General features: G+C 47.4%; 1 protein-coding gene across 4 annotated transcripts in view; it reads right to left on the reverse strand.

Annotated features, from left to right (window-relative positions):
- The window catches only part of LOC143786049 (lipopolysaccharide-induced tumor necrosis factor-alpha factor homolog), a 36933-nt gene that overhangs the window by 2604 nt on the left and 21720 nt on the right, over positions 1 to 12609 (reverse strand). For all 4 annotated transcript variants that reach the window (XM_077275224.1, XM_077275226.1, XM_077275225.1 and 1 more), the window contains 2 exons: positions 4342 to 4407; positions 4093 to 4243 (listed from right to left, as the gene is read on the reverse strand). In XM_077275224.1, coding sequence (XP_077131339.1) covers positions 4093 to 4243; positions 4342 to 4407 — 217 coding nt within the window. The remainder of the gene's footprint in view (positions 1 to 4092; positions 4244 to 4341; positions 4408 to 12609) is intronic.

Genomic DNA, 12609 nt, shown 5'->3' on the forward strand with positions numbered 1-12609 from the left:
GAGAATTTTCTATTGATATATTAGTTTTATGGAGTCAGTGATATATACAAAAAATATATATTTTATATTTCTGTAGTTTTCATGGGGTTAGTTGTGGGCGATTCAATTTTTTATTGCTGCAATTTTCTGAAGTTTTAAACTTTTTAATCTCATTAAGGGACTTTAACCTGTGATCGCTTGTACTATATTCTGCAATTCAACTCTATTGCAGAATGTAGTAAAAATCATGGTCTGTTCTCAATGCCAGCCACGGCCTGGTCTTCATAGAAAAAATGTAATGGCAGGCATAGGTGGCAACACATGAGGGGTCCATGAGCACAAGGAATGGTGCGCTCCCCAGATTGCACCCTTTAAATGCCATTGTCAGAGACTGACAGCATCCTTTAAGTGGCGCTCAGTTACACTCATTTCTTGTAGGGGCAGATGAAGGCTGTTTAATGCAGCCATCATCTATCGAGACTGGGATGAGCTCAGCTGTTGAGCCCGCTCCAAATACTTGCTCCCGACTTGCGTCGTACATGCGCAGCAGATGTAAGGAAGGGGTTAAAACATTTGATAGTGCTGTAAAGAGGACCTGTCACTAGGTCATAAGTGGGCAGTTTTTCTTATTTTATTCTAGGTGCTCCCTTGAATATTATTTTTTTAATTTTCTTTCTTAAATCCACTATACGATTATTCAGTTCCAGAGAGATATGTGTTGTTTTTTTTTTATTTGGTGCTAGTTTTTAATATCTTTACAAGGGGGCACGGCTCGCAGATTTCTCTGGGGTGTTTCTTTAGGTAACTGTTATATTAACTTGTGAGCAACACATCCTTATTAAAGACCATGAAAGTTAGCACTAAATATAAAGGCCCATATCTCTGGAACCATAAGAGCAAAAATTGACAATTTTTGGCCTAGGGACAGGTCCTCTTCAGTGCATAAATTGCCAACTGTCGCTAACCTTGATACACTTGGTGTATCCGCCACAGACAGACACGTTACCCATCGGTGTAAGGCCTGATGCACATGCTCCTATTACATCTTTATATGAAGTCAGGGTTTATTAATCCTGGGGTCACAAGGGGGGTGTACCCTAGTACTAAACTGGCCATCTAAAAACTGATAATTCCGACAGTAGACTTGACTCTCCGTATTAGTCTCACTATGTGCTTAACAAAGTCCCTAACAGGCCAGTATAAGAAGAAATGATAATCTGATCTGGGGTGCTCAGGCACGCTTGTGGCTAGATCGTGTATCCCGGTGTTTGAGCGCCATGCATCGTCCAGCATGTTTTGCGGCTGTTACAGTCAATGAACATGCGGTATTTGCCCGCCATACACCGTAATACCGTAGCCACATTAGCAGCTGGCATTACTGTGAATGGCCTGTTGTATCATGTCATGGGTGAATATTCAATTTCAATTTACGGTACATCTGATTAACTGGGCAGCATGTGGCTCTCACTTCGACCAGTGCTGACAGATGAAAAAAAAACATGGGGTCCGCCATTGTTAACCAGCTGATGGAAAGCAGGCAGCGGGAGACTGATATTAATAGGTTGGGAAGGCCTAATAACTATGGACCTTCCCAACCTGATAATATCATCCCCTAGCTGCCTGCTTTACCTTGGCTGGTTATTAAAAATAACCCCATGTCATTTTTTAAATTTACTTAATCATGAAAAGCTACCGGATAAGCTTCACGCACAAAGCAATAAAGGGTGCAGTGTTATAATGTGTTGTGGGGCTGGGAAATTATCTATCTAAACTTTTTTTTTCCTTTTTCAACTAGCTTTAATAAGCTATAGTCATTGCTTTACAAAGACACTTGAAAAAAAATGCTTGAAAAGGAACGCACAAAAAGCACACGCAAAAATGCATCAAGAATGTGCTGCAGTTTTTCTCCAAAGATATGCAGAAATGGTGCAGAAGTTTCAGCAATCAAATACTCAACATGTGCACATAGCCTAATGCTATGTTCACACGTTGCTTCTTTTTTTTCTGCACCAAAAATCTGCTCTTGGCAGCAAAGATGCAGCTTACAAAAAGCAGACTTTGGTGCATTTTTGCTATTTTGTGGTGCAGTTTTGCTGCATTTTTTTGTGCAGATTAAATGTGTCTTTTGTCTACCGTACATGTTTACGCTATGTACACAAAAAATGTTTATGCTTTTTTGTCTGCATCCAAAACCTGCATCAAAAAAAGCATCAAAAACACACAGAATCCTGATTTTTGTTCTTTACTGCAGCCCAAACCTACTGTCTTGGCAGTAAAGAAAAGCAGAAAAAAGCAACGTGTCAACATAAGAAACAATAATAGATTTATCAACTTATTAAAGAAAAAGAAAAAACTCCCACACCAGTCTGGTGTAGTCCATGGATTCCCACGAGGTCCCATGTCATCCAAGACATATGGAGCCTCATTCTGAGAACAAAGCAGCCACTGCCTGGTCTCATGCTGCACTCTGTAAGACCCGGCAGCTTTGATGAGCTGTGACGTCAGTAAGGTTACCACAATTCACAGCCGCCAGGTCACACAGACACCAGAACGAGAGCTGAAATGATGAGCAATGACATCAACGCTCATTTTTTCAACTCTTGCACTGCTGTCTGTGTGAGAAGCAGCTGTGAACTGCGGTAATAATACTGACGCCACCGTTCATCACAGCCACTGGGTCTGTGTTTACTTCTTTGTTACTACAGGGCGTGATAAAGTCACTGGGAAAGTGCTGAAGGGGAGATATGTTTCATGGAGGCTATTGGCTTCAGTGATTTGAAACCCAGAAGTTTTTTCCAGCACACTGTGCTGAGAGGGGTTAATCTGCCATTTTAAGGGCTGTTTTTTTGTGGACAATTGTAGATTGGGTGGGAGGTTGTGCACCTTATCTCCAACTAGTGATGAGCGAATATACTCGTTACTCGAGATTTCTCGAGCATGCTCAGGGGTCCTCTGAGTATTTTTTAGTGCTCGGAGATTTAGTTTTTCTTGCCGCCGGTGAATGATTTACATCTGTTAGCCAGCATAAGTACATGTGGGGGTTGCCTGGTTGCTAGGGAATCCCCACATGTATGCTGGCTAACAGATGTAAATCATTCAGCTGCGGCAAGAAAAACTAAATCTCTGAGCACTAAAAAATACTCGGTGGAACCCCGAGCATGCTCGAGGAATCTCGAGTAACAAGTATATTCGTTCATCACTATCTCCAACCCATTGTGTGGTCTTGGGCTTAAATAGTCGGCATTCAGAGTTCAGTAGTGCTGGAGAGAGGATATCCAGCAGTTTCATGTCCTGAGAAGGAAAAATCTGAACCAGTGAGTGGCTATTGTTCTGAGTGAACGAATCCCCGCAGATGCAGACACTGCATACCATTTTGTTTTGTTCATCCTGTTTTTGCCCGAAGTGCTGTGTTTACATTCACTTCACCTTGGTTTATGCCACATGTCTAATAAACTGCATCATTTTTTTTTTTTTGTTTCTTCCGTCAGCACTGGAGAAGTGAGAGCCATGTGCAGGCCAGATAATCAGATGTAAATTGAAAATTAATATTCACTGCTCCCCACGCCCACCTCTCGGCGTCGGGCCAGTGATAGCAAAAATCTTCATTGGCAACGAGAGGTGAGCATGGGGAGCAGTGAATATTAATTTTCAATTTACATCTGATTAACTGGGCAGTGTGGCTGAGTGCTTTTTCCATCCATTTCAGTGATTTTCTGCCCTCCCTCCAGTTAGGGTCTGCTGATAAACTGCTTGAGTTTATCATTGAGTTCTATTAGACTTGATACCCCGAGTGTCTGACCTGCTCGATTCGAGTACCAAATACTTAAGCATTTTGGTGCTCACTCATCACTAATGCTGATATTTGGGATATGCCATGTGACTACAATATTTCAGTTACCCTGAGAAGCTACCATGGCTTTAGGCTTGTGCCCTAATCTCTTGAAAACCTAACAACGTATCTGACAAAGATATTATATGTCAGTTACATGAAGCAATTTCTTTCATATAATCTCACCAGTCACCGAGCCTATAACCTGCACCACAGAAAATACAGTATGAGCAGATCATTGTCTAGATAGCATTAAATTAGTAAATGTGAACTGTTCAACTTACCCCACAAAAAACAAAAGACAGCAAAGGAGGATGGTTAAACAGCCAGATTTATACTGGACGCTCGTAGTGCATGGCACATTGCAGACAGGACACACGGCCAGTCCTGGGTTATCGCCTAGCTCAGTCTTAAAAACGACTTGAGGCACAATGACTATAGAGGGTAAAAAAATAATATTTATTAACATGAACTCTTCCAAAGTCAGATTTTTTTCATAATCAAGATTTTAGGCTTGTGTTCTGCAGACTTACTTGGTTGTTGATTCCCTGGTATCTCATTGTATGGCGGTGGTGGCGGATAAACTGCTGGATTCCAACCTTTGAGAAAGATGTAAAATGTCAACTACAGTAATAATTAAGAATAAGGTCTAATTCAGATGTCTCGTTTTTTTTGCTACGCATGAAACAAAATGGTCAGAGTGTTTTGGACCTGAGTGCCGTCAGTGTTTTGGACCAGAGTACCATCAGTGTTTGGTCCGTATGTCCGATTTACCAGCAGTGTTTCATCAATGTTTTTCACGCATGGATGAATAAAAAAGGAATTACAGAACTTCTCCTATCCACTACAATGTCATTCACGGACAAAAAACTGGCTGCACATTGACGCCATCTGTGTGCAGTGTATGATTTTTACAGAACCGTAGACTTGTATTGGTTCTTTTCATACACTATGCCAGTAAAAATGGACAAGCCTCCATGTATTTTTTACGGAAACAGTCTACAAAAAATATGGATATGTGAACAGTCCCATAGACTATAATGGATACATGTTCTGTCTGTGAGAATCCTGAATAGAACACGTACGTGAAAAGTGAATGTCTGAATGAGGCCTAAAGAAATGATTGCATCACCTCTGACCTTGTAGTTTACGTGCTTAAAACTACTGGCTATTTGCATTACGTTGGAAAGAAAATCATATTGGTGCAAGTATTACGGATCTGTGTTTGTGTGCACACAAGGCAAAATCGATGAATTGTAAAAATCTTATGAACATGCAGCAGGAAGTCTACACAAAAAATATTCTGCAGTCTGCATTTTTAAAGGGAACCTGTCACCTGAATTTGGCGGGACCAGTTTTTGGTCATATGGGCAGGGTTTTCGGGTGTTTGATTCACCCTTTCCTTACCCGCTGGCTGCATGCTGGCCGCAATATTGGATTGAAGTTTATTCTCTGTCCTCCGGAGTACATGCCTGCGCAAGGCAAGATTGCCTTGCGCAGGCGTGTACTCCGGAGGACAGAGAATGAACTTCAATCCAATATTGCAGCCAGCGGGTAAGGAAAGGGTGAATCAAACACCCGAAAACCCCGCCCATATGACCCAAAACAGGTCCCGCCAAATTCAGGTGACAGGTTCCCTTTAAATCGGCATCATGTCAATTTTTGCTATGGATTGATGGGCGGGAGACCAGAGGGATGGTACCATGGCAGCAAGAGAAGTGAATTTAGTCGGTTTTCCAGATGTTTAGGATTTTTAATACAGGGAATTCGGAAACAAGACCTATACGGATGTCTGCAGATTCGTATTGAATTGCACTCAAAATTTAAACTTACTCTAAGGCAGAGGTATCAAATTCATTTTCACTGAGAGCCACATCATGGTTGCCTTCAAAGGGCCAATCGTAATTGTAAGGGCTCATACAGACTTCCGTGCAACACAGTACAAGCATGGACTCGCCAACGGATGTAAGAGAGTTGTCCATAGGTAGTAGAGCTAAGAGAGCTGTCCCTGAATAGCAGGGCTAAGAGAGCTGTCCCTGGGTAGTTGGGCTAAGAGAGCTGCCCCTGGTAGGGATAAGAGAGCTGTCCCTGGGTAGTAAGGCTAAGAGAGTTGTCCCTGGGTAGTAGGGATAAGAGAGCTGCCATTGGGTAGTAGGGCTAAGAGAGCTGCCCCTGGGTAGTAGGGCTGAGAGCGGCTCCTGCCTAGTAGGGCTAAGAAAGCTGCCATTGGGTAGTAGGGCTAAGAGAGCTGCCCCTGGTAGGGATAAGAGAGCTGCCTCTGGGTAGTAGGGCTAAGAAAGCTGCCATTGGGTAGTAGGGCTAAGAGAGCTGCCCCTGGTAGGGATAAGAGAGTTGTCCCTGGGTAGTAGGGCTAAGAGCTGCCATTGGGTAGTAGGGCTAAGAGAGCGGCCCCTGGCTAGTAGGGCTAAGAAAGCTGCCTTTGGGTAGTAGGGCTAAGAGAGCTGCCCCTGGTAGGGATAAGAGAGCTGCCTCTGGGTAGTAGGGCTAAGAAAGCTGTCATTGGGTAGTAGGGCTAAGAGAGCTGTCCCTGGGTAGTAGGGCTAAGAGCTGTCCCTGGTAGGGCTAAAAGAGCTTCCCCTGGGTAGTAGGGCTAAGAGAGCTGCCCCTGGCTAGTAGGGCTAAGAAAGCTGCCCCTAGGTAGTAAGCCTAAGAGAGCTGCCCCTGGCTAGTAGGGCTAAGAGAGCTGCCTCTGGCTAGTAGGGCTAAGAGAGCTGCCCCTGGCTAGTAGGGCTAAGAAAGCTGCCATTATGTAGTAGGGCTAAGAGAGCTGCCCCTGGTAGGGACAAGAGAGCTGCCACTGGGTAGTAAGGCTAAGAGAGCTGCCCCTGGCTAGTAAGGCTAAGAGCTGCCCCTGGCTAGTAGGGCTAAGAAAGCTGCCATTGGGTAGTAGGGCTAAGAGAGCTGCCCTGGATAGTAGGGCTAAGAGAGCTGCCCCTGGCTAGTAGGGCTAAGAGCTGCCCCTGGCTAGTAGGGCTAAGAAAGCTGCCCCTGGCTAGTAGGGCTAAGAAAGCTGCCATTGGGTAGTAGGGCTAAGAGAGCTGCCCTGGATAGTAGGGCTAAGAGAGCTGCCCCTGGCTAGTAGGGCTAAGAGCTGCCCCTGGCTAGTAGGGCTAAGAAAGCTGCCCCTGGCTAGTAGGCCTAAGAGAGCTGCCCCTGGCTAGTAGGGCTAAGAAAGCTGCCATTGGGTAGTAGGGCTAAGAGAGCTGCCCCTGGCTAGTAGGGCTAAGAGAGCTGCCCTGGATAGTAGGGCTAAGAGAGCTGCCCCTGGCTAGTAGGGCTAAGAGCTGCCCCTGGCTAGTAGGGCTAAGAAAGCTGCCCCTGGCTAGTAGGGCTAAGAAAGCTGCCATTGGGTAGTAGGGCTAAGAGAGCTGCCCTGGATAGTAGGGCTAAGAGAGCTGCCCCTGGCTAGTAGGGCTAAGAGCTGCCCCTGGCTAGTAGGGCTAAGAAAGCTGCCCCTGGCTAGTAGGCCTAAGAGAGCTGCCCCTGGCTAGTAGGGCTAAGAAAGCTGCCATTGGGTAGTAGGGCTAAGAGAGCTGCCCCTGGCTAGTAGGGCTAAGAGAGCTGCCCCTTGCTAGTAGGGCTAAGAGAGCTGCCCCTGGCTAGTAGGGCTAAGAGAGCTGCCCCTGGGTAGTAGGGCTGAGAGCGGCTCCTGCCTAGTAGGGCTAAGAAAGCTGCCATTGGGTAGTAGGGCTAAGAGAGCTGCCCCTGGTAGGGATAAGAGAGCTGCCACTGGGTAGTAAGGCTAAGAGAGCTGCCCTGGATAGTAGGGCTAAGAGAGCTGCCCCTGGCTAGTAGGGCTAAGAGCTGCCCCTGGCTAGTAGGGCTAAGAAAGCTGACCCTGGCTAGTAGGGCTAAGAAAGCTGCCCCTGGCTAGTAGGGCTAAGAAAGCTGCCCCTAGGTAGTAGGCCTAAGAGAGCTGCCCCTGTCTAGTAGGGCTAAGAAAGCTGCCATTGGGTAGTAGGGCTAAGAGAGCTGCCCCTGGCTAGTAGGGCTAAGAGAGCTGCCATTGGGTAGTAGGGCTAAGAGAGCTGTCCCTGAGTAGTAGGACTAAGAGAGCTGTCCATGGGTAGTAGGGCTAAGAGCTGTCCCTTGGTAGTAGGGCTAAGAGAGCTGCTCCTGTCTAGTAGGGCTAAGAGAGCTGCTCCTGTCTAGTAGGGCTAAGAGAGCTGTCACTGGGTAGTAGGGCTAAGAGAGCTGCCACTAGGTAGTAGGGCTAAGAAAGCTGCCATTGGGTAGTAGGGCTAAGAGCTGTCCCTGGGTAGTAGGGCTAAGAGAGCTGTCCCTGGGTAGTAGAGCTAAAAAGCTGTTTCTGGGTAATGGGCCTAAGAGAGCTGTGCCAGACCTCAGAGTCCAAGATGGATGCTATGCTAAGTACTGGCTGCATGCTGGAGTCTATATAATAAAAGGTATGGCTTTATTAAGTACAGCTCTGGCAAAAATTAAGAGACCACTGCAAAATGTCCAGTTTGTCTGATTTTTTCCATCATACATGACGGCACCACGAGAGAGGGGATCCGCCCATCAAGGACAGGAAACCTTCAAGATAAAAGGGGCGGCTCCTCTCTCCACATCAGTTGGTTTCCTGTCCTTGACAGGGAACCCTCAAGATGGAAGACGTCTGATGAAGACAGAAGAGGATGCCGGGGCCTGGGTCGGGTGGATTTGGGCAGGCGCTGGTCTGCACCCGTCACCAGGTACCCATAGTCGCCTCGGGGGTCAATGTATACCATGCCCCCCTGAGCGAAGCATGGCCACAGCCCGCGAGGCGAACGCCCAGGTGAAGATTCTCCACAGGGGCCGCAGGTGGCGTTTCCCCCCTGCTGAGTAGTGTTGAGCGATACCGTCCGATACTTGAAAGTATCGGTATCGGAAAGTATCGGCCGATACCGGCAAAGTATCGGATCCAATCCGATACCGATACCCGATACCAATACAAGTCAATGGGACTCAAGTATCGGACGGTATTCCTGATGGTTCCCAGGGTCTGAAGGAGAGGAAACTCTCCTTCAGACCCTGGGATCCATATAAATGTGTAAAATAAAGAATTAAAATAAAAAATATTGCTATACTCACCTCTCCGACGCAGCCTGGACCTCAGCGAGGGAACCGGCAGCGTTGTTTGTTTAAAATTCGCGCTTTTACTTGGTTACGTGAAGTCCCGGCTTGTGATTGGTCAGGGCGGCCATGTTGCCGGGACGCGGACCAATCACAGCAAGCCGTGACGAAATTACGTCACGGCTTGCTGTGATTGGTCCGCGTCCCGGCAACATGGCCGCCATTAACCAATCACAAGCCGTGACGTCACGGGAGGCTGGACACGTGCGCTTTTTAAAATACGCGCATGTCCAGCCTCCCGTGACGTCACGGCTTGTGATTGGTTAATGGCGGCCATGTTGCCGGGACGCGGACCAATCACAGCAAGCCGTGACATAATTTCGTCATGGCTTGCTGTGATTGGTCCGCGTCCCGGCAACATGGCCGCCCTGACCAATCACAAGCCGGGACTTCACGTAACCAAGTAAAAGCGCGAAATTTAAACAAACAACGCTGCCGGTTCCCTCGCTGAGGTCCAGGCTGCGTCGGACAGGTGAGTATAGCAATATTTTTTATTTTAATTCTCTCTTTTACACATTATTACATTAATGTTGTTGCGATACCCGATACCCGATACCACAAAAGTATCGGATCTCGGTATCGGAATTCCGATACAGCAAGTATCGGCCGATACCCGATACTTGCAGTATCGGAATGCTCAACACTACTGCTGAGTAGAAAATCCTGCTGTCCACGGGGGTCACCTTATGGTGCCCCCCCCTGTTGACCAAAGGTGGCCATGCAGCCCGTGAGGCACATCGGTGCCCGGGCTAGGTAAGCTCCTCGGAGGATTTTGGGGCCTCCCTGTCGAGCGTGAAGAGCAGGTCTCCCCCCTTCCCCCCCCCCCTCCACCCTGGTCAATACCTGTACAAAGCACTGTGGAGCGGCGTCTGCTGAGAAGCATCTGGCTGTTGGGGGTGAGTGCTGCGCATCTGGCTCTTGGGGTCCGTGGCATGGACATTTTCCGGCGCTGCAAGCTCCTGCTCAGCCGGCGTCCGGTACCCGGAAAAGGCAGGTACGCGCATGCGCACAGTACCCGGCGGCAGCACTCGGAACATTATAGAGGGTCCTGAGTAGCAGGGGGACCGAAAGAGGCGGCGCGCACCGGAAGTGTGTAACCGGATGCATGCCTGAGGCACAATACAGCAGCGCGCACCGGAGGTAAGTCCGGGTGCGCGCGCAGCTCCGTCGGTAGTCTCCGGGGAGGCAGGATCAACCAGGTTAATGGGCCGGGTGCGCGCTCTGGCATAATTACACAGCGCAGGCGTTGCGCTGGCGGCGGCAGGATCAACCAGGTGATTGATGGCATCTATAAGCACCGGAAGTGGTGCAGGCACGATCAGCCAGGTAACTAATTCATGACAGGTGCGCATATGCACCTGACTAGTGAAGCAGCCAGTAATGGCAGGATCAACCAGGTGATTCATTAAAAGGCTATTTAAATGAGCCAGAATGCTGCCCTGTGTCACTAAAACCAGGCTAGGTTGAAGGTGACTACTCTTGTTACGTGGTGGTGTGTATGATGGAGAGCTTTTCACCAGAGCATTTGATGCCACAGCAAGTGATGCAGGAGAGGTGGTCTCGCTCAAGCGAAAAGAGCCAGAACCGCCGTGGCAGCAGCAGAAGCCGCTCGGACAGCGTACGGACGGATCGCCGTGCCAAGGAGGGGTCCCTAGTCTCATTGGGAGACACGGAGAAAACCAGCCAACCTCCGGATCCGGTACCCGTACTTTGAAAGCGTCCGAGTGGTGAGTGAACTGCGAGAAAGTCCAGCACGCTAATGTCTGTTCTTTTCTCTTCTCTTATCTCCGTCTCTCCCCTCTTTTCTTACATACATTGCGGGGTGGAGTATAGGAGGTCCCCCAAAAATATAAGGGAAAAACTAAAAATAAGGAGTGTCCCTTATGTAAAAAGCCTTTAAAGACATCTTGGGGTAAAAGACTGTGTCAGGAGTGTATCAATAGGACGGTGGCGGAGGAAACACCCTCCTTTATGGACAGCCTAAGATCTCTGATCCAGTCCGAGGTCTCTAAGTCCGTTAAAGCATTGCAAACAGCCGACACAGATGCCAGATCCAGGGACAGATCCAGCCCCTCCGTAGCATCCCAGAGGGATTCCTCAGAGTCAGAGGGGGACTTGGATACAGCTCACTACTCGGATAGTAGCTCAGAGGAGGAGGATACATTTCCAGCAGAGGCTACGGACAGGCTTATAAAAGCTGTTCGTTCTACCATGGGGCTGGTAGATGAGAAGGCTAAAAAGACAGACCAGGAACTTATGTTCAGTGGCCTACAGAAGAGAAAACGGAGGTCATTCCCTATTAATGAACAATTACAAGAACTGATTAACCCCTTCATGACCGTGGGATTTTTCGTTTTTCCGTGTTCATTTTTCACTCCCCTCCTTCCCAGAGCCATAACTTTTTTATTTTTCCGTCAATTTGGCCATGTGAGGGCTTATTTTTTGCGGAACGAGTTGTACTTTTGAACGACATCATTGGTTTTACCATGTCGTGTACTAGAAAACAGGAAAAAAATTCCAAGTGCGGTGAAATTGCAAAAAAAGTGCAATCCCACACTTGTTTTTTGCTTGGCTTTTTTGCTGGGTTCACCTGGGTAAATGCTAAAACTGACCTGCTATTATGATTCTCCAGGTCATTACGAGTTCATAGACACCTAACATGACTAGGTTATTTTTTACCTAAGTGGTGAAAAAAAATTCCAAACTTTGCTTAAAAAAAAAAAATTGCGCCATTTTCCGATACTCGTAGCGTCTCCATTTTTCATGATCTGGGGTCGGTTGAGGGCTTATTTTTTGCGTGCCGAGCTGGCGTTTTTAATGATTCCAATTCGGTGCAGATAAGTTCTTTTGATTGCCCGTTATTGCATTTTAATGCAATGTCGCGGCGACCAAAACAAGTAATTCTGGCGTTTCGATTTTTTTTCTCGTTACGCCGTTTAGCAATCAGGTTAATGCTTTTTTTCATTGATAGATCGGGCGATTCTGAACGTGGCGATACCAAATATGTGTAGATTTTTTTTTTATTATTGATTTATTTTGATTGGGGCGAAAGGGGGGTGATTTAAACTTTTATATTTTCTTTACTTTTTTCACATTTTTTTTAACTTTTTTTTTAACTTTTGCCATGTTTCAATAGCCTCCATGGGAGGCTAGAAGCAGGCACAGCACGATCGGCTCTGCTACATAGCAGCGATCTGCTGTTTGCTGCTATGTAGTAGAAAATCAGGTGTGCTGTGAGCGCCGACCACAGGGTGGCGCTCACAGCTACCGGCGATCAGTAACCATAGAGGTCTCAAGGACCTCTATGGTTACAATGGAGAAGCATCGCCGACCTCCGATCATGTGACGGGGGTCGGCGATGCCGTAATTTCCGGCCGCCCGGCCAGATGCGGTAGTTAAATGCCGCTGTCTGCGTTTGACAGCGGCATTTAACTAGTAAATAGCGGCAAGTGAATTGTGATTTCACCCGCCGCTATTGCGGGCACATGTCAGCTGTTCAAAACAGCTGACATGTCCCGGCTTTGATGCGGGCTTACCGCGGAGCCCTGCATCAAAGCAGGGGAGCTGACATCGGACGTACTATCCCGTCCGATGTCAGTAAGGGGTTAAAAGGGAATGGCAAAAAACGGAAAAGAGGTCCCAAATAACCACCTCCCTAAAGAGAA

This window comes from Ranitomeya variabilis, chromosome 7 (genome assembly GCF_051348905.1).
Source record: "Ranitomeya variabilis isolate aRanVar5 chromosome 7, aRanVar5.hap1, whole genome shotgun sequence".
In the NCBI taxonomy this organism is placed as follows: domain Eukaryota; kingdom Metazoa; phylum Chordata; class Amphibia; order Anura; family Dendrobatidae; genus Ranitomeya; species Ranitomeya variabilis.